The sequence below is a fragment of the Anguilla anguilla genome, chromosome 19 (assembly GCF_013347855.1).
Source record: "Anguilla anguilla isolate fAngAng1 chromosome 19, fAngAng1.pri, whole genome shotgun sequence".
Taxonomy (NCBI): domain Eukaryota; kingdom Metazoa; phylum Chordata; class Actinopteri; order Anguilliformes; family Anguillidae; genus Anguilla; species Anguilla anguilla.
This window is the reverse complement of record NC_049219.1, coordinates 9149523-9173207: the sequence shown is the minus strand read 5'-3', so window position 1 is coordinate 9173207 and position 23685 is coordinate 9149523. Positions and strand designations below refer to the sequence as shown.

At 45.6% G+C, this 23685-nt stretch overlaps 2 protein-coding genes and 1 long non-coding RNA gene across 5 annotated transcripts in view; 1 reads left to right on the top strand and 2 right to left on the bottom strand.

The window, feature by feature from the left end:
* Positions 1-5427, bottom strand: part of LOC118219317 (protein shisa-like-1a) — a 12951-nt gene extending 7524 nt beyond the window's left edge. For 2 of the 3 annotated variants that reach the window (XM_035402474.1, XM_035402472.1), the window contains exon 1: positions 5219-5427. The gene's annotated coding sequence lies outside the window, so the exon portion shown is untranslated. The remainder of the gene's footprint in view (positions 1-5218) is intronic. The other variant, XM_035402473.1, reaches the window with a different exon arrangement.
* LOC118219358 lies at positions 4285-19145 on the top strand. Its single transcript, XR_004763744.1, has 3 exons — positions 4285-4371; positions 18401-18584; positions 19084-19145. It is a non-coding gene; the product is annotated as an uncharacterized LOC118219358 (long non-coding RNA).
* cmasa (cytidine monophosphate N-acetylneuraminic acid synthetase a) lies at positions 15146-23685 on the bottom strand. Its single transcript, XM_035402351.1, has 7 exons — positions 23215-23685; positions 21812-21954; positions 20556-20881; positions 19152-19246; positions 18380-18551; positions 17645-17795; positions 15146-17008 (listed from the first exon to the last, which is right to left on the bottom strand). The coding sequence occupies exons 1-7, from the start codon at positions 23448-23450 to the stop codon at positions 16794-16796; spliced, it is 1338 nt and encodes a 445-aa protein (XP_035258242.1). The 5' UTR covers positions 23451-23685; the 3' UTR covers positions 15146-16793.

The window sequence follows — 23685 nt, the reverse complement described above, 5'->3', positions numbered from 1 at the left end:
AGTCCCCCCCGATACACTTTCCCAAGAGCAAGTGAGTATTTTTTTACCCGGTCACCAAGACTTTCAGCCGTGACACTTGTGACCTCACAATGCCAAACGTCTGTAATTGGCCAGTCGAACTTGTCAGCTCATTTCTTCAGTATTGACAGGCTTGGCCTTTTCACTGATAGGATAACCCCTTTCTGCACTGGACAAATTATTTTTAAAAAATCTTCTTACAACGCACCTGGCTCATTTCACTAGCCTGAATGTTTCCTTGTTTCGAACGCTCTGTCTGAACAGGAAGAGCACGTCGAATGCCAAACCAGGGCGCCACTGTCCTTGTTGCATTCATCATTTTTTTCTTATCTGTATTTGTTCATGGCTGTTTCCTTTTGCTAATCACATGAACAGGACTGCGCATAAAATTTACAAACAGCCAGCATTCATCACCTCATACGCCTGGGATACGCACAAAAACAGAAGTTCTGCACGCGTGTCTTGAATCCCACGTTGTTGTTTTTTGTAGGAACATTTTTTACGAACAAAAGTAAAAATAATTTAAGGGGTTTTGTGAACGAGGCCCAACGTGTTCATGCAGGACAAAGCATTTTGTACTTGTACTTTAATTAAACTGGGCCCGAATGAAAAGATTTACTACAGTAATAGAAGTGGATGAATATTAAATGAGTGGAAAGTGCCCATAGCTTCTGATAAGTGGCAGTGTGAATGCAAGAATGGAACACTGTGCCACGTTACGCATTAGCGCTTATTATTATCCAAACGCATTCTCAGCATGAATTCCCCGTCCCTTTCTTTATCGGGAGTGTTTGGTGCGGCGCCGCGTAGCCTAACAAGTGGGCCAAACGTTGTGTCGGTGTTGAGTTTGCAGGATTCACAATAACCGGATATTAAATACACGTTTTATTTTGTTCCGTTCGTATGTCCGGAAAAGCTGTTAATGTAAGACTTGTTTCGATGGCTCGTTGCCAATGGAAAAATGTATGTATGAATGAATATGGGTAAGGAAGTCCTGCCTGAGGTACAAACACGAGATTAACAGATTTAATTTTGTGTTTTAATAATGTGGCATTAGATTCGGATGTTGAAGTGATTAGTGTACATTATGATCTTGGATTAATCTTGGGATCTTTCTGTTTTGTGCTTTAATCAAAGCTTTTCTTTTCTGGTCTGTTGTCTTTGATTTAAGTTCAAATTTGGTACTTGTTAGGATCAACTGGGTGGCTCATTCTGTTAAAGCATTGTTCCAGTGTGTGGATGGGCCCAATGGTCTGGTATCTGTTAAGGCACTGTTCCAGTGTTTGGATGGGTCCCATGATCTGGGATCTGTTAAAACACTGTTCAAACAGCGATAAAGCAGTATCCCCTCCTCTCACTACTGATTGACAAAAGCAGGAAGTACTTGGAAATTTTCAGATAATCTAGCCAATCACTTTAAAAGCACTCTTCCACAGACTTCTGTTATAACTGATTATTATTATAATTATTTGTATTTTTAGGCATCTTTTGCCCATATTTGTTGTTATATTCCTTGTTTTATTGTGAATAGAGCTGTATTGACTAGCAAATGTCCCCTTGGTGGTAAATAACACACCACATCTCCTCTCCTAATCTGGGTCTTTTTTTATTCTGCAGCTGCCTAGGCGTGATTACAGCTGCTGGCTAAAATTAGGCACATCATGAGCTAAATTTGGGGACAGTAGCAGCAACACAGAAGACCAGACAGAGCAGAACACTGCCAGTGTAACAAAGAAGGTATTCGAATGAATCATTTCTCGCTGTCACTGATCTTTGCTCCAACGGCTCTTAATCGAATGGTAATGGTCGTAATCGAATGGTAATGATCTTACTCATTACCATTGGTCATTACATCGGTTGTTACCCTTGGACGTCCAGCAGCAAATGTTTTAGAAAGACATGGACCAGCAATGGTTTTATTTGAAATGTTGTGTGTCTACCAGTTCTTGGACTTACCAGTTGGGTTATTCCAATAAACATGCCTGACGAAGGCAAGATTTTGTTATCGATCCCACCAAATACAAAAATATTATCTGAAGGTGTTTAAAAAAAAGAATAAAAAAGAAAAAACACTGAAATATGTTACGTTGTTCCCAAATGGTTCATTAGTCTTGCAATTAGTACAGGGAGATTGCAGAGGCCTCCAGTGGTATAGCAAAGGTTAATGAAGACAAACCTCATTTGAATACAGGATAGTAGGCCTACACTGCTGTTTGAAATTCAGTAGTTCAACTCTCATATTGGAGTGTGTATTTATGAAACAGTGTTACTCTCTGTGTCCTGCATGAAATGACATAGGCCTACTGTTGATTCCCCGCGATCCAGATCGTCAGAGCAAAGCCCAAGACCACTTTTTCGAGAGCCACCTGCACTTCCCGACCCTCTAGCCAGGGGACAGCGTGTCGGTACTGGCTTCTCCGAGGGTCACAGCCGTGAGGTGGACACGATGCTCTGCGAGAAGGGGCTACCAGTGTCCAAAACCCTAAAATGCAACCCGGACAGCATTCGCGAAGCCCCGTGCGCGAACAGATGGAACAGGCAAAGTACATTAAGCACCAGGCATCATAAATCGATTAAAATGCGCTGTATGCCGAGATTAACAGATGGATTAGCTGTGATGCCTGTCCAGGGAACGGCAGGACAGATTAATACACTGAGAAGACGGTAGATATTCGAGCATGTAAGCACTTCAAAAAAAAAAAAAAAATCCTCGATTTGACTTTGGGCTTCCTTGAATCCTTTATAATAGTTGCATAATATTTTTAATCTTTTTACACAACACAGAAACGGATGGCATAATGGCGAGAGAAAATGCTAATTTGTTTTTCAGTTATCTACTGTATGTAGTCGTGTACCAACCGTCACAAATAGACGTAAGCTATTTTTTTCCATATGAGATTACATTTGAAAACCACCTTCACTAGCCAGATGGCAAGAGGTATTAGTGGGTACGTGGAGATCCGATTGAAAATGAAATTATCTGTACCACATTGCAATCCACACCCCCGGTCTGCTGAATAAATACGTGATGCCCGCCAGTTCTCCAGGGAGGTACAAATTTGGACACAAATCAAACGTGACATCGGTAACTACACCCATTTTGCATTCCGTATACGGTACATCATTCAACGCTCAGAATTTGTAATTACACCGTCTTCTCAGAGTTAATTAGTTTATCAATTCTCACAGACTCCCTGCAGCATAGGTAATGAACATTTCACCATTCATTGAGTCGCCATCACTCCGAGAGAGGGATTTTATTGGAAAATTGTTAAATGCACTTAACTATAGTTGAAAGGAACGATCACGACGGGGCGCGTCTGAAGCGCGAAGCTGCACAGTGCATCTTTTGCTTCGCGTCAGTGCAGGCATTGCCTTTTCCCAGCTACGTTTGTTTCAGCTCATTTAACAGACTTAATTTGTGGATACAAAGGCTAAAATAAGTTTCGACAGCGAAGATAATTGGCAAACAGATTTATGTATTTAAACGTTAGGTCTATTTCACGAATAATGAACATTAAATTGGTTAATCTTTCCTGTAGGCTGACACGTGCCCAATGCACCAGCGTGGCTAAGGAATATTTGAGGTGTTTTCCAACATCGTGGTTTGCTGTTGGGTATCAGCACCCATTCACTCAAACTACTTCTGATTTCTTGCGAACTTGAAATTGCCGTCACAGAAGACACTATTTCCATGTCATGCAGTATAATAATAATAATAATAATAATAATAATAATAATAATAACCTAGACTGTTACATTTAACGAACAATAATATCCATTGTAAATTCCCTTTGTTTCAAATGGCTTTCTTTTTATTCACTTAAAATAATGAAATGGAACTGAATATCATTCAATAAAACAAGTTAAATCATCTCAAAGATAACACTTTTAACCTGAAGGGACAAATTGCTCAAAGGTTTTGAACGAGCCTACAAGTACAACTAAGGCCAGTGTGAAATTTTACCGATGGGCAAAACGGGCATTTCCACCAGAAACCAAGCAGTAACACACCTGTTTCTGCTAATCAATTAGTAGAGTCGTTGCTAAGCACCTTGATTAGTACAATCAGGTGTGTTACTGCTTGGTTGAAACAAACGCCGACACGAACACTAGCCCTTTCTGGATAAGTTTGGGGACCCCTGCTCTGAAAGCACCTAATCAAGAAAAATTAACAACTTTTAAAAATCCTGGTATTGCAATTGTGGTTGGAACGCAAACCAGCATACACAGGAGCCCCCATATGAGAGTTTGAGAGCCACTGGTGTAAACTATTAATCGGAAAAAGACCAGAAGCGCACTTCCAAACACTGCAACAGCACCAGGTCTGACGCCCTTCATGGCCGTTTTAAGGTGAGTACTTTGGATACGCTTCACTGCGGCAGCTACACGTGCTGTGTAGATGATTCTTTACTTGCTCCGGTCTCAGGTTGGGTAAAGTGGGAAGTTATAAATCAGAGCGTATTCTTGGCACTGAGCGTATTTTTCACGTCCCGGTTGTAAAGTCGTACACAACGAAGCCACGTAAATAAACTCCCAGCGAAATAAAAAAGCGAAAAACTAGTTCAGCAGCAGTTGAACTGTTGGCGTTGAACGGCGCTCACCGTGCGTAAAATCAAGTTATTCCCACCTGTTTCCAAGACGGGCTCGTGAGGCGCTCTGGGACCGTGCATTACGTTTATTTTTAATATATTTTTAATATGTCGCCAAACACGCTTGGTAACTGCCGTTGTAAGTAAGCAGCGACGAGTAATACTTCTACTAATTGCTGCGCAAGCTCGTGGAGGCTCGCCAGCGCAGAAGCCAGGCTTCTTTTTCTCTCTGACTGTTCCGAGGATAATGAAAGCCCACACCTGCTTCTTCACAGAACGCGCGGCACACGTTTCCGTTAAAGTTCTGAGCCGCCTTAAGAGAGGATTCCAGCCCTGGAAACGGGCAGCCACAGTCACGGTGAATCCTAGCGCTGATGTAGGAGTAGTTCTCCCTTTGTAGCTCATAACGTATTTGGATACAGACAGGGTAAACTAATCCTAGATAAGCTGTCCTACTCCGAGACGCTTCAAGGCTACGGTGCCCTTGTGGAGTGAGGAGAAAACACGGAAGAGGAAAACAACTTAATTTTCCTGTAGGTGGGGGAGAAAGAAGCCACTTGGTACTAACCATTCTTTCAGAAGGATTAAAAACAGCGCTCCTTACTTACCTCAGCGGGAGACTGTAGGAGGGTCCGGAGGAGGAGGAGGTGGTGGTGCTGGTGGGGGCAGTTTATCAGTCAGTCACTCCCCTGTTGGTTCATATTCCCTCGTTCCAAGCAGGCGCCCGAGCCTGAGGACACCCCCGACCCAGAGCTAGCGGATCAGAGAAAGGCGGCGCTCACTCCTCAGCGCTCCGAAGAGTATCAGTGAGCGAGCGAGGGAGGGAGGGGGGGGGAAACTGAGACTGCTCTCCAGAGAGAGAGAGAGGGAAAGAGAGAGAGAGAGAGAGAGAGTGATGGAGAGAGCAAAAGAGAGAGAAGCAGGCAGGCACAACCGTGCACGTATGCGCGCAATCCTGCCGCTCTGTCCTACTCCTAAGTACACAGGAGCCAGCAGGTCAGTAGCCTCTCCGCTCATGAGCGCTGTTCCCCGTTCAGTAGCCACTCTGCTAATGTGCTTCGATCCCTGTACAGCAGTGCTGGCTGCTAATGGTGAATGATGAGTGTACACAGTGTTCTCAGTCCCCACACTTCTCCAAAGATCCTGAAATCTCCAGTTCAGTCCAGTGTTTTTTCCAGGACTTGAAGGCTGGATTATGTTGTACAGGGGGACAGCACGCTCTTATGAAAGTGATGTTGCCAGGTCTGTGACCGGTCGACTGTGACCCGAGGCGTTGTGCTGTCCTGTCATTTCCACGCGACACGTCCCAGTGCTTGCGGTGACAATTCTTGGGTCGTAAGTGCCATTCATGGGTTCATCTTCGATTTGATATTTTTCGGGATAAGATGTGCATACTTGAGAATACACAAACAATGAGAGGTCAAGGAATTTATCAGGGCTTATTCAGAGGTTTTAAGAGAGAAGAAAGCAGGCTTATAAATGCATACCTGTGAAGATCTTGGTGAAACGTAATGATGAATCAAGCAATAAAAAACAGATTGACTACTGCTGGAACATGACTGCATTGTGTTACAATACGCAACAGAAAAACATTTTAAACAAGTCGGCTAAATAAAACTGGTTGAATGCAGTTTATCCCAGATAGGAGTTTTCTGGAACAACAAAAAAAAACATGGAGACTTACAGTAAACTGTGGTGAAACTTGATTTAATCCCATTTGCTGTTTTCTTTTTTTCTTTTTTGTTGTTGTTTGAAATCTGGTTGTTTAATGGTGTGAATGCTTTTGCACGATGAGCAGGTTTTTAACTACAGTTTTTCCATTGTGGTCTGTGTTCGGCTTCAAGTAATAAAAAAAGAAATATGGAATATTTATTCAAGAAAATGGATTCTGAAACGTGAAGTACCCAAAGGACAATTTTTTTGCAAAGACTGGAAGAGTGGAACATATGGCTTGGTCATTAATGTGATTTAACAGCAGCTGTAAAATATGACAGCGCTCCATGTGTAGGACTTATGGAATACCATACACTGTAAAGCCTAGATGCAGTTTTACTAAATGAATAGAGCCCTGCAAAATGAAGACATAACACAACTGAAAAAATTATAGAAGAGTTTACAGACCGACCAGATGGTTTGGCTTATGAAATGGTTCAAGTCGGGTGGTTTCTTCAAACAATTTGAGTAAACTGAACTTAATTAAAAAAAATATTTAACAGTGCACAGAAAGTGTTTGGAGTCAAAAAGCGCGTGTTTGTTTTCTATCCGCCATTTTCGCCTCTGCAAAAAAAGGCTGCAGAAAGCAAATCCTGAAAAACTCGGTGGGGATGAGATGATGTGTGGTGTTAGCAGAGCCTCCGAGACTGAAATTTAATCATGGACATGATTCTCCCTCTTCTCTCTCTCTCTCTGTCTGCCCCTCCCTCTTCATCTCTCTCTCTCTCTCTCTCTCTCTCTCTCTCTCTCGCTGTCTCCCTCTCTCTCTCTCTGTCTGACCCTCCCTCTTCATCTCTCTCTCTCTCTCTCTGTCTAACCCTCCCTCTTTCCCTCTCTCTCTCTCTCTCTGTCTCTGTCTCTGTCTCCCTCTTTCTCTCTCTCTCTCTCTCTCTCTCTCTCTCTCTCTCTCTCTCTGTCTCTCTCGCTGTCTCCCTCTTCATCTCTCTCTCTCTCTCTCTCTCTCTCTCAGAAGGGCTGAACGCCATCCAGCCGCAGGCGTAGCCTTTAGCGTTTATGGCTAATGGGAGCCGGCCCCCTCACAGATAATGCTAATCGGTGCTACTCAACGGGCAGCTCCTGGCTCTTCGGTCACGGAGAACATGTTAAACGCATCCGCAATTATGACTGTGGTCAGGTCCACATCTGCGCAGTGTCCAAACCGTGACAGAACAGCAAGTAATGGCTGTGCTTATTCCTCCCATGTTCAACCTGTGCAATAATGGTACGGATATATCCCACAGTGTATCTGCTAATGCTCCAGATGTTGTTGTTGTTGCTGTTGATGAGGAAAGGGAGCGGTTCCTGTTTTGGAGGTAGGCTGTAGCTCTGACTCCAGTCTAGAAGAGGCCTTCCATATGAAGGTACTGAAGTATCAGCCTCTGATGTCAGCCCTTAAATATCTTGGCTATAGGTGTAGAGTTGTAGTACGTATATTTGGTAGCCTAGGCAATGTCCACAGATTAGTGGCGAGGGGTCTGCAATTGGCTGGAATGTCAAAATCGCTTGAAAGAAAATGACAAAATCACATCTCAAAAGCAGTAGGGTGCTACGAAAATTAAGCAGTTAAATGATCGCTCGTAGTTAGTGGCTCAACCATCTGAGAAATGTTAACACCATCCTTTCTGAAGACAAACACAGGTCACACACACGCATGCACACGCGCACGCACACATGCTATTGCTGGTAAATACTTTTCTGTTTGGAGTTATTACTCTTCTGATTTTCTGCAGACAATATTTTTCTTTGCTTGCTTTTCCTTTGTCGGTGAAATGGAAGAGAGATTTTGAGGCACTGAGTGATTCATCACTCTATCAACTTCCACCTGGAAGTCACAAGACCTGTGAGACTTGAGGTTTACTGTCATTCTGCAAGATTGTGTGTGTGCGCGCGTGTGTTTGTGTGTGTGAGAGAGAGAGGGAGAGTGTTTGTGTGAGTGTGTCTACATGTGTATGTTCTGTGTGTGTGAGTGCATATGTGCATGCGCGTGTGTGTGTGTGTGTGTGTGTATGTTTGAGTGAGTGTGTGTGTGTTTGCTTGCGCATGTATATGTCTGTGTCAGCACTGTGTTTGTCTCTATAAAGGACGTAGTTAATATTACAGTGTGTGATCCTCGCAGAGCCCGAATGGGGAACATGACTGGCCTGTGCGATGCTGTATTTAAGTGGAAATATGCCATTTTCCCGTCAACTTTGCACATCTTTGAAACAAGTCATTTTTGCGCACCGATGATGAAATTTTTAATTAGACTTTCTTATGGAAACTTAACATGGTGAGCTTAGCCCGCTTGCTAAAAATGATTTCATGCTTCTCGGTATTTGAGGTAGACGCACAGCAGCTGCGAGAGAGCTAGGCAGTTATCTCAATAAAAAATAACTGCTTCCCCCCCCCCCCCAGGTGCAGCTGTCAGGTGCTTGATTTATGTCTTTGGCCTGTTGACCTTGCGTCTGATTGGTCAGACGCCAAAGAGGGATAACGTAAGGAGAGTACTGTGTTGATTTCAGCCGGTTTTGCACTCCAGCCAGCAGTCAAGGCCTTATCTTGCCGGGGGTAGGATATCGTCCTTAGCGACCACTCTCATTGGACGCGTTCTAAGCTTGGCGACCGCGCACGGGATCGATCTCGTCTCATTTTAAGAAAACCCAACACCTCGTGCGGCGGTCTGATTTCCGGAGAGATCCGTGACGCCGGGACCTCTGCCAGTTCGGATCCTGAGTTTGGAGCCCTTGTCGGTTTTGCCTCCTGGTCTCGCTTCCGGCGAGAAATTCGAGAGCTGTAGCACAGCTATTCCTAAGCATTCTGCACGGTTTGCTGTATTTATTTGCGCTAAATTGCTCCGTTGTTTCAAAGTACAAAACATACAGTGGTTGAGCCATTAAAAAAAAAAATACCAAAAAAAGGAGAGAGAAGCAAACTTCTCCTTTTTCTCTCACGTTGCATTGCGGTTGCCCCTGACTGACTTTCAACCAGCAAGCGTCCACGGCCAATAGGCAGTCTGTGTTTACTGATGATTCTGCGCATAGTAATTAACGTGTGGTGTTTCCCTTTGCTCATACAAACATAACTCGGCAACAAACAAATGCAATCCAGTCATGCATGGGTTTACCTGATGCCCAGGTATATATATACAGGGATGTATTGCTTCAAGAGGTTAATAGAACTTTTTTTTCCGGTCTTCGTGCATTCAGTCTACCCACTGTGGTTGTGCTTTGAGCAGAGCAAACGTCAAAATGAATATGACTTTGGCTACTAAAAGGAACTAAAATAATTTTTAATCTACTGTTTTGAAGATTAAATTTATTTTTGATAGTTTCAAATAAGACCGTTTATGAGATTAAATTCCAACAAAGCCCAACTCCTCAAATTCTGAAGTGCACATTTTCTTAGTTGCAACTGCCTCAGCTAAAGAAACAGAACCTGTCATTCTTTCTGAATGTTTTAAATCTTTCTTTTTTTAAAGATACATTTAAAAAAAAAAAAAAACGACAACTGTTGGAGAAGAGCCGATCTCTGTGGTACTGTTGTCAGACTGCTCATTTTCCAGCCCTGGTTTGGCGAGAAGGGTGGCTGTTTCCATGGAGACCATGCTGCCGTCGACTTCCGTGAGCTGAAAGAGCACAAGTTGAAAAGAACTGCATCGCATTCTCGAATGAGTGATTAAATGAACAGGTTATTACCCTCGTTGGCTTTCATACCAAAGTAAACTCATTGTGAAACATTTCTCTCTCTCCCTCTAAAGCAAAAGCAGTGAAAAGGTTTGGCGAGACCATCATTCTTCAGTTGAAGTTCAATTTTGCAAAGGCCTAACTGCCTATTACACACGATACAGTCCTGAGGCATCGAACATTAGGATAACTTCACATGCCATTTCAAAATTCTGTTCAACGTGAATAACAAAAACAAATGATTAGATCTTCCGTGGCTGTAGTCAAAAATTTGGAATTCACGCTGAGTATCTGTCACTGGGTGTGCTTTCATGAGTACGCCAGTGCCATTTCTAATGGGCACCAAAGATGAAGCACATTTTCCCAGCACCCATCTCTAACTAGGGTGTGGTCAGTCGTTTCATTATTTGTCTTCACTACAGTTGAATTCAAACGGTCCCCCACCCCCAACCCCCCACCCACAAACTTGTTTCAAAAAGTTTATCTATTAGCTAAAGTTTATTAAATTAATTTTTGAAGATGTCTGATTAAACTGATTGCAAAGCAGCAGTCGAACTGGCCCCCTGAAGCTATTTTTGGGAGGAGTGGATGCCCACACTGTTGCTACGCGAGCATTCAGCACTTCACGCTAATTACCGAATGAGTTGCCACATGCATCGGGTGCCCCCGGGTTCAGGGGATAAATGGCTCTTCTCATTAACCCATCCTTAAGCTATTCCGTTTTTTGGAAGAGGAGGCGCCGGTCGAGACCGTTGCGAGCGAGACGGGTCGTTCATCACGGTCCCAGCGAATCGCGAGAGTGTCCCCGTCGTTCGATCGCCCTCGATGAGGCTGCGGTTAATTAGGCATTCGCGTGGCACAGTTTCTGCAAGCTCACCGAAGCGGCAGGTGTGTTGACAGGTAAACTCTGTAATTGGTCGTTTTTTTTTTTGTTTGTTTTTTTTTTAATGGCAGGGGGGCTTGAATTTGTGTCCAGGTTTCCGCCACCCCTCAGCCGGACAGCGCGCCAGACGACGCCAGCGCGGACCGCAAGTCCCGCTTTGCGCTCGCGGGGGGGTCGTATCGGGGGCCCAGAATCCACGGCGTCTCTCACGGTCGCTCTGGCGCTCTTATCTGGCGGTTTCACGTCACCAGAAGCCCCCCCCCCCCCCCCCGCCCCAGCTGCTGTTGGAAAGGGTTAATTGGGTGAATAGCAAAGGTGAACAGGTGAAGAGCAAGGGGCGAATAGCAAGAGGTAAATTAGCGAATAGCAAGAGGTAACTTGGGCAAATAGCAAGAGGTAAATTGGCGAATAGAATGCTGGGATGTGGTATCCGGAGAGCCCTCTTGCATCGCAGAGACAGATGGGCCGGAGTCACTTGGAAGCCTGGATCTCGGTCCCTCTGTCACTCCGCCGTAGCCGCGGTTTACCGAAGCAGCCGAGCCGACCGAGTGAGAAAACGAAACGCTTTCCCGCCGTTTAGCGGGCGAGATGGGGAAACGCTCCAGAGGCATCGACCGCCACGCGCGGCGCAAAGGCTAATTCCCGCCATCGATCACGATCGCCGCGATCGAATTTGAAATCGGAACCGATCAGCGCGAGCACTTATCTTTGTTTGGACTGGCGCTCGTCTCCCAGGAGAGAGCGAGGACGCGGGCAAACACGGATTCAAGCAGAAGGTCCATTACTCATCTGGAAAACAAATCCTTCCCTCTGCAGAGGACAGTTACACATTTGAATTTTTTTTTGCTTGTTACCTGATCTACTTTTGGCCACGTGTAATTTAGAACATTTTCAAAAACAGCAGTACACTGCAAAAAAACTTAAATAGTCAATATTAAGTATTTCAGTTTTATGTTTAGACTTAAATTATTATTTATATTTCTTTTTTTCTAAATACTTATCCAACAACCTTTTTGAATTACACGTTAGTAAAAAAAAAATCCTTGCGCAGGTGCGCGAGAGGAAAAATTTAAGCTTGTCAAACGTTGCCAAAGGTTGCCCGCGGAATAGCAGGAAACGCAAAAAAAAAAAAGAGGGGAGGGAGGAGCGAAAGGAAAGAAAAAGGGAAGATACGGGGGACATAAAGGTCAGAGCTGCGCTCAGACAGTGAGGCATTGTGCTCTGGTATAATAAGAAAAGTCAAAGATGTTGTTCTCCTTCCGCTGAAGGATGGTACAGAGACCCCCCCCCACCCCCCACCTCCCCCCCCCCCCCCCCTTCCCGCCCGAGCAGCTAAATGCCACGTCCGCCTCCGGCGGGGTAGCGCCGATAGCGGGAACGACGGCTGCACAATAGCGCTGACAGGCAGCGCCTCTCCGCTTAATAATAGGCCCCCGTCCTTCCCTCCGAGCCGGGCGACAGGCGCACAATGACCCCGGCCCGACTAGCCCAATCCGTAAAAGGCTCCTGCGGCGGCAGATAGCCGGGAGGGGCGGGCGGCGGGCGGCGGGCCGGGCCCGAATCGCTCCGTACGAAACGATAGGCTCGCCGGTAAACTCTGACGCGCGGAGTCGCCACCGTCACTCAAACTCAGTCTCTTCAAACGCATGGTGGTATCTACGGTGCCAGTGAGCAAACCCCGAATATAGACGTCTTGAGGGGTGAAAAGCTTGGTTGAGAGACATTTTGACATAAACAGACTAGGTAAACCCCAATGTTTTGCCCGGATGTAGCCTGACTACGTCAGAGTCGGCCAGGAAACTTTCACTTTTCAACCAAACGTGGCCGAGTCCACTATAAGTTTGCACGTACCCAGAATAGTATCTGTCCATCCAGACAGCTTCACTGAACTGTGATGAGTTTTCTAGATATTTGCTGCAGCTCACCATCCTACAATGGACCTTGCTGGTTCATCTTCAACGCGTGGCCTCAAAGCACCAAAGACTAAAATTTGCAATATTCTAACATTTGAAATGTCTCTCCAAATATAATAGAGTTTTCGATGAAAACGTGCATGAATTAAGCTCTGATTTGTTCGTGAGTGACCGCGGGAGGTCAGCATTCGTCAGTGCTGTCCTCAGGATGTTCAGCTTTAAGGTCAAAGGTCAGCATTCGTCAGCGCTGACCCCTGGATGTTCAGGTTTCCGCCACCCCTCAGCCAGACAGTGTGCCAGTCGACGCCAGCGCGGACCCCAAGTCCCGCTTTGCGTTCGCGGGGGGGGTCGTATCGGGGGCCCAGAATACACGGCGTCTCTCACGGTCGCTCTGGCGCTCTTATCTGGCGGTTTCGCGTCACCAGAAGCCCCCCCCAGTCTGGGGCCTTTAATCCCCCTCATCGGCTCCTGAAAGGCGAAAACGTCCCAGCTGCTGTTTCGGGCTCCAGCTGGGGTCCAAAAAATTCCCGTTATCTTTTCCGTGTCAGTCCTCCTTATCTTTCAAACGTCAGCACGGCGACGTTGACACGAACACAAGCGGTCGAGCTGAACACTTACCCAGCCGAGAGAACTTTTTATTATTATTTGTTTGAACGGCTGCAAGTGTTTTGCTTTTGCTTTGACAGTACGCAGAAGGTTTAACCCTATTTGAAAGTGTCAGAATTTGTAGAAAGAAACCGTCAAAAGGCTCCCCCCCCCCACCCTCCTCATCTCATCCTTAGGTCTTCATTCTTTTTGACATTTGAACTTCATTGATATTGTCCCTGTGAAGCAGAAGTCAGCAACTGGCTTTATCTCCCTGTGTGTGCTGGGACATGTAGTTTTTCAGCATTCATTGCCAATTCTGGTGCCCTTGAGTTAGAAAGAGGTTCCACTAGTGTAACAATGTCCGTTTGCCACATCTAAGATGTTCAAAGCAGCTTCATTATACAGTATTATTACATCTATTCACTTGGCAGATATTTTTGCTCATTAGGGAAAATGACAAGGGAGAACTACAGTACAGGAACCACAAGTGATGACAGCAACACTAGAGATACTAAGCATGAAGTTGACAGAATTTGGCCACTCCAAAAGGTAGAGAAATCAACCGCATGAACACCTGACAGTGTTCTTAGTACTAATGAGCATTAAAATAAAAGATGAGGGAGACAAAGGCACAGATGAAATTGTCTTCAAAGACGAAAGGAAGGTTTGAAAAAAGTAAAATAAAAAATGATGAGAGTACCTTGTGTGTAGGGCTAGCAGCAAGGCCATACACACAGGGTCATCTGTCGCTTGCTGCTCCCCTTCTTTGACTGTACGTTCTGTACGTTCGCAATGTTCACAATGTTTGCACTCAGGGGCACGCGGGCGCCTAGACAATGCGCCAGGGTTTGTGTAGCTCACTCCGGCCCGGTGAACGATAGCGCTGACTAATTTAAGCACTCCGAATAACTGGTAATCACAAATGTAGATAATAGCTGATAGGCAGATGTATTTATTGAACTCTGTAAGGTAATCAGCATTTGACCCATCTTAGTTACTTGGGTGGGTAAGTAAAAAGTGTTTCTCAAAGAGATGTGCCGGTTTCTGTTTTTCTTGGTAGTATTTAAAGTTCATAAAGTTGATTTAATGGTCAACCTTTAACTAGTTGTTTATACTACAGCGCCATCCTGTGGTATAAAGTTGAAGTAGGTCTACACACGTGAAACTTCAGAGGCTGGTCAGGAATTGCGGTTCATAAGAAAATTCCCTCATTTTATAAACAAACAAATCTTTAAATGGAACTATGTGGAATATTTTTTTTGTCACGTATAAATAATTTTCATATGCAATTTATACTTTTATAGGTGAAAAAGTTAGCCAACACATCCCACATAAGTCACTGTCTCAGGGTAGTAAAAAGGTTGGAGTGTCAGAGAATTTTTTTTGTTTGAAAAATGTGAACAAATTTTATTTGTTCCATATCATTTATTTGACTGAAAATGAATCTAATTTATCAGTGAAAACATTAGCACATGCTGTGCTGCTTGCTGTTGGCCTCACTCATGTGAACACGTAGAGAACTTGATGGCAACCTTCGCGATACCGGTCAAACCTGATTGTAGTCGTTAGGTTGAACAGCGAACGCAAACAAACCCTGGGTGGGCGGAGCCTCCTTCGTAGTATCCGCCCGCTCTGCCCTACGATCGGAAACATTGGACCAGGAAAACGTCCTTTCAGAGTTATACAAAATAAAACTAGGCAAAAGTTCAGTTTTGGAAATGCCCACTTAAGTAGGCTGCATATCAACTTGATATGAAGGAACAAAGTCACAAGTTAATAGGTACTTCCAGTAAAGTGATTTATTTAAAATGAATTTAAACATTCAAATAAAAATTAGTTACTTGTGTGCCGACTTGATTTTACAATAAAATAATGTACTGCAAGCACAACAGTATTGTTTTTTCTCCACTGCACCAGTAAATAAATTTTAAAATTTCTCCCTATTTTCAGTACCAACCAATTACCAATAAAGATAAGAGCACAGAAACATTTTTTGATTGATTTGTAAAATATTACAGAAAACAAGATCTGCTATCACAGTAAAACTCCAACATACTCACTCAGTGTTCAGTAGTGTACATAAGCAAACAAGGGTCTTTGTTCAGGCAGTTTAGTATAATGAACAGAACGGACCGGTCAGAGCCTAAGTCTTGCTTTTGTTTAAAGGTATCGTCAACAGCTATGAAAAGACCGGTTTCCCTCAAACTGCCTTTATCCGACTAACAATTATTTGTCCATCTAGCCAACGGCAATATACTGGAAGTCATAGAACTCCATTGTTGTTCAATAAAGTATTAAAACAAGTCAAAGACGCATACTGCTGCTTTGGTCTGCATAATTCACCATTGCAAAGAACCTGAACTGAACCACTGAAAATTTACTGAACCACCTTATAAAGTGAGAACGATAGCTTTTTCGATATATATGGAGAGTAGTTCCGTGCAGCAGCAAAATAGTGAAATAGTCCCCACCGAAATTAAAAATTTGCTCCTTTTTGTATAAAATTTGGTAAACTACACTGGCCATGTTTTTTTCGTGATTATAGGTTGCATTTTCTGAAAATGAAAATATGCCTTTCTGAACTGTATTTAATGACTTCAGTGTACTGCAACAACAAATGGCTTTCCTGGTTGAATGCTTAAATGGGGAAGGAAGATGTCAAAAAGTACTGAGAGTTGGACAGAAACATTTTTGGTTTTGGTGTTTTCATAGGATTTGTTGACGATACTGAAAGCAAATAAATTACCAGTGTTATCCTTTAAGACAAAGTCTCATTTTGACAAACAGCCGTCATGGTGGTGAATGTCTCGAATACACACACACACACACACACACACACACACACAGACAAGCAAAAGACGTAATCAGACTGGACATCTTCACATGAACTGACTCTGTTCCCTGCTGTCAGGGCTAACGGAGTCTACAGACAGACAAGGGGCCTGAACAGTCTGAAGAGTCTGTTGGCCTGCGGTCTAAATTGTCAAGAGATCTACATTCGACTAAAATACTTTCAGAATAAAACAAGGTGCAGTTTTGCAAACGGTCATTTATGTGTGCGTTCCTTCAGTGAGAATGAGCCCCAAGGGAAATGGAAGATACTGCACCAAAATATACTCCGGTTGTACTGCAGCACTTATAAAGATCTTCAGTTTCCGATATTGTAGTACATTTTTCTACATGCACCGCTGTGAAATAATATTTTTAAAACATTGCACATCTATTTAAATGTATACGTGTATGTATACTTGTGTGTCTGTGTAATACACACACACACACACAGACTGTGTGTGTGTGTGTGTGTGTGTGTGTGTGGTATATTCCATTTCCGTAAGAGAGCCCAGTGTGAGCACATCCCCACGGCCCAAAGGGGATGTGATGAGCCTTCAGCCTTTAGCGTTTAGCAGAGGGGCGTCAGGAGTTCTCAGAACTGATCCCTGCAGATCCTGTCCTGCGCCATCTTGGACCTGGCCTTCTCTATCAGCAGCAGGATGTGCTCGGCGAACTCGCGCACCGCCCCCCGCCCCGCCGGGCTGCGGCAGGTGTACTTGGTGGCGTTGAGCGCCACCACGGGGGCGTCCGGGGGCACCCCGCTCATCCCCGCCCGCTTCAGACACTGCACGTCCGCCTCGTCGTTGCCTAGGAGATGAGACCAGGAGAGGGGGGGGATAGAGAGAGAGAGGTTCTGGCGGTTACACGAAGCTCTCGAGCCTTTGGCCCCGTAGTCGAGGGCAACCAGAATTCCTGATAAAATTGGGATGGTCATAATAAGCACGTTGTATTCGGTTTATATTTGAACGAATAGTGAGGTGTAACTAACACGACCATTACTTTTTAACCAAACAGCGCTATAACTTTTCAGTGGGCTGCCAAATCCTGAAAAAACCTTTTCAGTGATGACCCAAAGACATCGATAAATGCTTTTTGCAACTCAAACTGATGTCATTTTCATTAAAAATTCATTGACAATTATCTGCTAAACTGCTGACACAATACAACACAATAGCCATGTTATTAATTGCCAAAAAGCTAAATGAAAGGACAAAGACAGCAGGCAATTGATCACAGAAAGCGTAATCGAATTAACAGAATTTAAGATTATTATCGATTAATTAATGTGTAATGACTGGGTGAAGAGTTCAAAGGAATGGCATTTTTGCTGGAAATCCATAAAGGCCCAAATAGAGATCTCCCACAACCCGATTTGGGTCGCGGCCCACAGCCGTAGCCGCCCCTGCATGGGGGGGGGGGGGGGGACGCCAGGCCGGCGCTCACCCAGGTAGGCCACCTCCTTCCATTTCAGCTTCTTGCGCTTCATGTGCTTCTCCGCCTGGACGAGCTCCATCAGCTTGCAGCCCGTCCGCTGGAACAGCCTCTTCGCCAGGCCGGAGGACACGGGGGTCTCACTGGAAGAGATGAGGATCACCTGGGGGTGGAGGGAGGCGGGGGGGAGGTCAAAGGTCACACGTCTTCTAATGCAGAGCTGTGGGCTTCGAACTCGAAGCTGGCCCACTGCCATTGCATCCTTAGAAAGGTCTTCACTCCAAATTGCTTCGCTAAGCATATCTGTAACCTTGTAAAATACAGAGCCGTACACGTGGACGTAAAACACATGTAAAAAAAAAACAGAAGGCGGCACACAAAGGTTTCTTCAATGCAGGTTTTTTATCACCAACATTACTGTGTGTGCGCAACCTCTATTCTTTACGTGATCTGCACCTCGCCAAACAAGGTGTGCGTTTTCTTTTTATTTTTCACTTGCGTACACACGGGTTAGAAACATGTTAAACACCAAAGCTGTCGCTCAGGGTTTCCTGTTGACCCTTCAAAGTACAAGATCACAAATATGTGATTAGAATGTTCCCGGCTGAACATTCTAATGCTGATGTCACAATCACCGCTGGCAATTTAAAGCGACGGCGTTCTAGAACACTGGCTGTAATACTGAAAATGTTTTTTCTCCAAAACCGACTCTTCAAAAAGCAGATAGTTAACTTCCCGCAGTCTTACATTCACCCCCTCCCTCCGCAGCATCCGGATGCCCGTCTCGTCCCGGGTGTTGACGGAGACCATCTCCTCCCCGCTGGCCGAAATGTACACCTGCCCGTCCGTCAGGCAGCCCGACACGCTGCACAGCAGGAGCTTGATGGCCTCCAGCTTCTCCATGCCGAAGTAGCCGTACCTGCGGGACGAAACGGCAGAGCCAAACAGTCAGGTAAGCCACGCCCCCTCCCCCCAGAACCCTGACCGCGTCATCGGCCCGCCCCTTTGCTTCTCACAAGGGCAGACTGCAAACCTTGAACACAATACGAACACAAGTTTCGTGCGCGTCTGTGTTTGTCTGTCTGTGTGGGTGTGGGCGTGTTTGTTCATCTACGTAGTTTCATAGTAGTCATAAAATGCTGTTAATCTAGGGGCGTTTTCAGTCAAACCGAAAGCAAACCCGGTTATCTGAGAGGGTTAAAGCTCTAATCTGAATTTCAGTTTTTCAATGCCATTTTCAGGGTAAATATGCCATTTTCTCAATATGTAGTGTCTACAAAGGCATATTTTCAATCATTGAGACCATTGAGCGTAATGTAGCTAGTGTTCATTAGAAAGCTGAGCAGTATCTGTAAACTTAAATAGCAGGATGTGAGAGCAGGTACACGCCAGTGAGTCAGCAAGAAAAATATGCATTCTGCTCACAGATTTTTTTTTCATGACTTTTGAAGGACAACTGAATATCTGACCAGGATGAAATGATTTTGCACACTTGAGGGGCCGTGAGCATTTGGGCTACCTGAGGACCCTCTGCTCTGCGACGGGCCAGTCGATGTCCACGTCGATGTCCACGCTGTACTCTGGGAGCATTTCATAGTAGGCCATCTTTCCACCCTGCAGAAAAGGCACAACAGGTATTACAAACCCACCCGGGAAAGGGGAGTTTATTCACATGAAACCCCCCCAAAAAAGGGGAGTTTAATCACATTAAACCCCCCAAAAACAGGGAGCTTAATCACATGAAGCCCTCAAAAAAAGGGGAGTTTAATCACAAAGACTGTGTTTGACCACAAGCTGCACTGACAACAAAGCGATAGCAACAGATAAGGCGTAGCGCAGGCCGCCAGCGCTATCTGAGCGGCCTTCCGCGCGGCCCGTGTTGTGGCCCACATTAGCTCACGGTCACGCCGCACTTTGCCAAACAGAGCCGCGCCGCTGCGGATACGGCCGTCTGGCAGGCGGCCGACGTGACGCCCGAGTACGCAGGGCTCTCGCACGTTTACCGACAGATGCACCGAAGGAAAACGCAAACGCGATAACTACGTGACGACAGCAAACGCCATCAACATGTCCAGCATCAACTGGGCAGACAGAGCAGTCTCGTTCCATTTGCACTCTAATCTTATTTACTTAACCCGCAGTCTCAAGCTGCTTATTTATATTCCACATATAACCTGATGTACCGTGCCCTGATTGGCTGATCTTTGCTGCTATTAGTTTGTCTTATAAATTGCTATACTATAAAGTCATATTAGTAGTTATCCTTGTGAAGGGTTGTTTTTATTTTGGGTTGTTTTATAAAATGCTATAATAGTCATATTAGTAGTTATCCTTGATGGGAGGGTACACTGAAAAAGGGGGTTTATAATTGTGACACAATTTGAGGTAAAAAAAAAAAAAAATTTAAAAAAACATGCATATACATGTTATTATATTACTGGTAAAAAATCATTTTCTGGGCTTTATTAGTATAAAATGACATTTCCTAATTTACTGAACACAGTATAGCGTATTACCTGTATTGTTTTATACAGCCTTGTTTGTTTCTCTTTACTGGCTGTGAATAATTTGAGCGTACCGTAAAGGCGTAATAATGAAATATCAAGCGCAAGGTAAGAGAGCGAGACTCTCGGCACGGCGTTTGTCGTCTGTTCACTCGGTAATCGGGCTGTAACCGAGCGGCCAAAGCCGGTCCGCGTTTCTAAAGCTCGCTTCCTCGCCCTTTCGAGGGAGACGCTGCTTTACGAGCGCCACGGAAACCGAAAGCGATGGAATTCCAGAACAGTTTCTTTTTCTTCTAAACATTCCAAAAGAAACCTACTCTTCAAAGGTTGAAATTGACCAGGGTTCCTGTGACAGTCAGAAGAGCTGGCGTTATGCGGGGCGGGGGGGGGGGGGGGGGGGGGCGGTCTGTGGGCCGTACCTGAAGCATGCCATTCTCTATCAGGTGACGGGCGGAGAAGTAGAAGGAGCCGTTCTCCACCAGCTCCCCGTCCCAGTCCTGTCGCCGCGGCCGCTTGGCCGGGTTCAGGTTCTCGGGCTTCGTGCAGTCGTCCTCTGTTGGGGAGCAAGCACGCCGTCGGTTCTCAGCAGGACCTGTCTTGACCTCCCGCCAGCGGAAGTGGTGCCTGCGGACCACGGAGAAGACTGACTCGTAGCCGTTCTTGGTAATGCACTCCAGCGCCTCCTTCAGGTGGTAGGGGTGCAGGCAGGGGGACGTGGCCTGGATGTTGCAGATGATGTCCACCTCTGCAATAACAACACAGACTTTCGCTGTCACACCGTTACGAGCGCTTGGGTTCAAAGTTTTTACGTGTAACCAAGGGGCTGCTGGGTGGCACATCCTGCTAAGGTGCTGTTCTAGCATGCTGATGGCCCCCGCGGTCCAGGATCAAAGATAGACCGCGCCAGAGCCGACTGCGGCCGGCAGCCCCGCGGGGAAACGCGTGATTGGCTCCAGAGTCACCTGGAGATGGGAGGGGCCGGGATGGCAGCCATTTCTAATTCACCCTCTATTTCAAAGATTCTATTTAAAAATTGTTCTTGCCACCTCATATCCTTTGAGTAAAAACAGCAAATTTGAAACATTTTAATCTGTACTTTAAACACACTGTATGAAAAGCACTGTGAATAAAGTTATTATTATTATCATCAGGACCCCCACTAGTCAATCAGGCACAAGTCCCTTGTTAAACTGCATGCGAAGCGTCTTCTACCAACTCGACAGTATGTTGTAGATCACTGGTAACCAACCCTGCTCCTGTAGGTTTTCATTCCAGCCCTGACAAAGCGCGTAAATTACAGAGTCGGGTGTGCCAAATTTAGACTGAAAAGAAAACCTACAGGATGTTGAGGAACAGGGTTGGTTATCACCGCTGTAGACAGCTGAGGAGCGTCCGGTTCGACAGGACTTTGGACGAGTCTGGCAAGCTCTCGGGATGGGTGGAGGGCCAGGCCACGCGGGCCCCGAGGCGGGTGTGTGAGAGAACACGCTCGCTCCGGTGCGAGGGTGCGGCTGGCTGCCAGCTCAGCTCCCACGTCACACACACACGTCGCATGTTTATCTTTCTAAGGGCCCGGACGAAACGTTTGTAACAAAAACCCACACGCGCCCCGGCCCTCCAGGACCGGAGTCCCGAGCCCCTGCCGCTGAGGGAGCGCTCGGACACGTGACCTTACCGGGGTTGAGGCGTACAAACTCCTGGATGGTTTCCAGGGAGCTGGTGGAGTCTTTGGAGACCTCCGGGCTTCGGCGGTGGACCTTGGCGCCCCACGCCTTTGCCACTTTCTCAATTTCCTTGTGATCCGTGGAGACCCAGACACTGGCAGAGAGACAAAAAAAAAAACCCCAGGGGCGATTCACCAACACAGCTTCAAAGCCGGTGCAGTTAGGCGCCACTGTCTGCAGCTAGCGCGGGCAACACCGCCCGCCCGGTCTTCACGCGTGCCAACGTTCGCACACATGCCACATTAACTACTGAGCAGCCACAACGACTTCCTGCAGCTGCCTCCACTCCAATAAAATCTTTCATGCCGGCATGCCAGTCTGTGAATGGTACTGCCCCATCGCTATCTTCGGACTCCAGCCAGACCCCATTAGCGGCCTCCTGCCAGCTGGCTGTCCCATCCCTTCCCGAGCACCTAGTAGCCCCAGCTTTTCTCTACCCTCATCCCCCGGTGGTGGAAGGACCACCCAGTCAGTCAGGAAGGCAGATTCAGTGGCTGAACGCACCTTTTCCTGCACCTCAAAGTTTCTATTGAATTACAAAAGAACAAATAACCCCGTCTCTGCATTTATTTAGTAGATCTTCAGGTATGGACTTTGACGTTGGAACTTGCATGATTGTAACTCACTTCAAGTTGCTTTTTTTTTTTTAAAGCGTCTGCTAAATGACGAAACCGTAAATTGTTATTGTAATGCGTTTTGCGCCATGAACGCGGCCCCGATTCCGAGTTATTAGTCACAACTGAAACCACATCAAGGAAGGGTGTTGTAAATAAGCAGAATAGACGTGAAATGGAATGTGAAATATGTCAAGCACGAATAAGTTATTGTACAAGTTATTTTGAAACAGCCTTTGGAATGTCCGTCCTCTGGTAAGCAGGCTACGAGAAGAGGCGGTGCAACCAGCTAAGCATGAATTTCTTTCTGGATTCCTTAAACAACTATTCTGTGATCAATTTGCATTCTACTGCATGATCACAAAGAATTGCGAGTATGTTGGTCTAAGGCAGTTTCATACCAATATGATATATTTAGCCTATTGCGCACACAATCCATTATGTAATCGTTTACCGTACACGTATGACATTATTTGTCTTTTACTTTAGTGCCAGTGAGGCACTTTTGGACGCATATTTTGTACAAGAGGTGCTATACAAGTAGCTGCCATGACTACTTATTGTTACAATTATTATTATTTATTAGCCTATTATTATTATCCTCATCATCTCCGAACGTTATCTCGCTTTAAAGTTAGCCAATCAAAACGTTAGCCGCAGTCAAATATTGGACGTCGATTTGATCGGCTTTGGCCATTAGCAGGTAGTTAATAGCTTGGCGACAGCATATAAGAACTGACCTGTCAAATACTTTGGAGTCAATTGCAGCTCTCAGCACCCAGCATACGAGCGGGCATCCGGCGAGCAATTTGATGTTCTTTAGAGGGATCCCCTTGCTGCCTCCCCTCGCCAGAATCAGGGCGGCGATGTGCCGTTTCTCGCCCTTCTCGCGAAGCCGCCTCTTGGCCATCGGTAAATCTTGGACGTCTTCTACGCCAGAAAAGGGGCGCTTCTTCTGATCCCCACAGGCACTCATGTTTGTGTGGACGTGGACCTCGTGTTAAATTCCAGTATGTTCTGGTGCATTCATTCGCGTGCTCAGGACTAGGTACAACACTTGTTTCCGACTTAAACGGGATGTGCACTAATCTATTCGGTGGTATTTCTTGATACTTCGTAGTTGTCAGAATTAAAGAGCCACAGGTCAGGCACAATATTCATAGCTTGGGAAACAGGAAGTACAACGCTCAGACGCAGATATTAGGACCTCC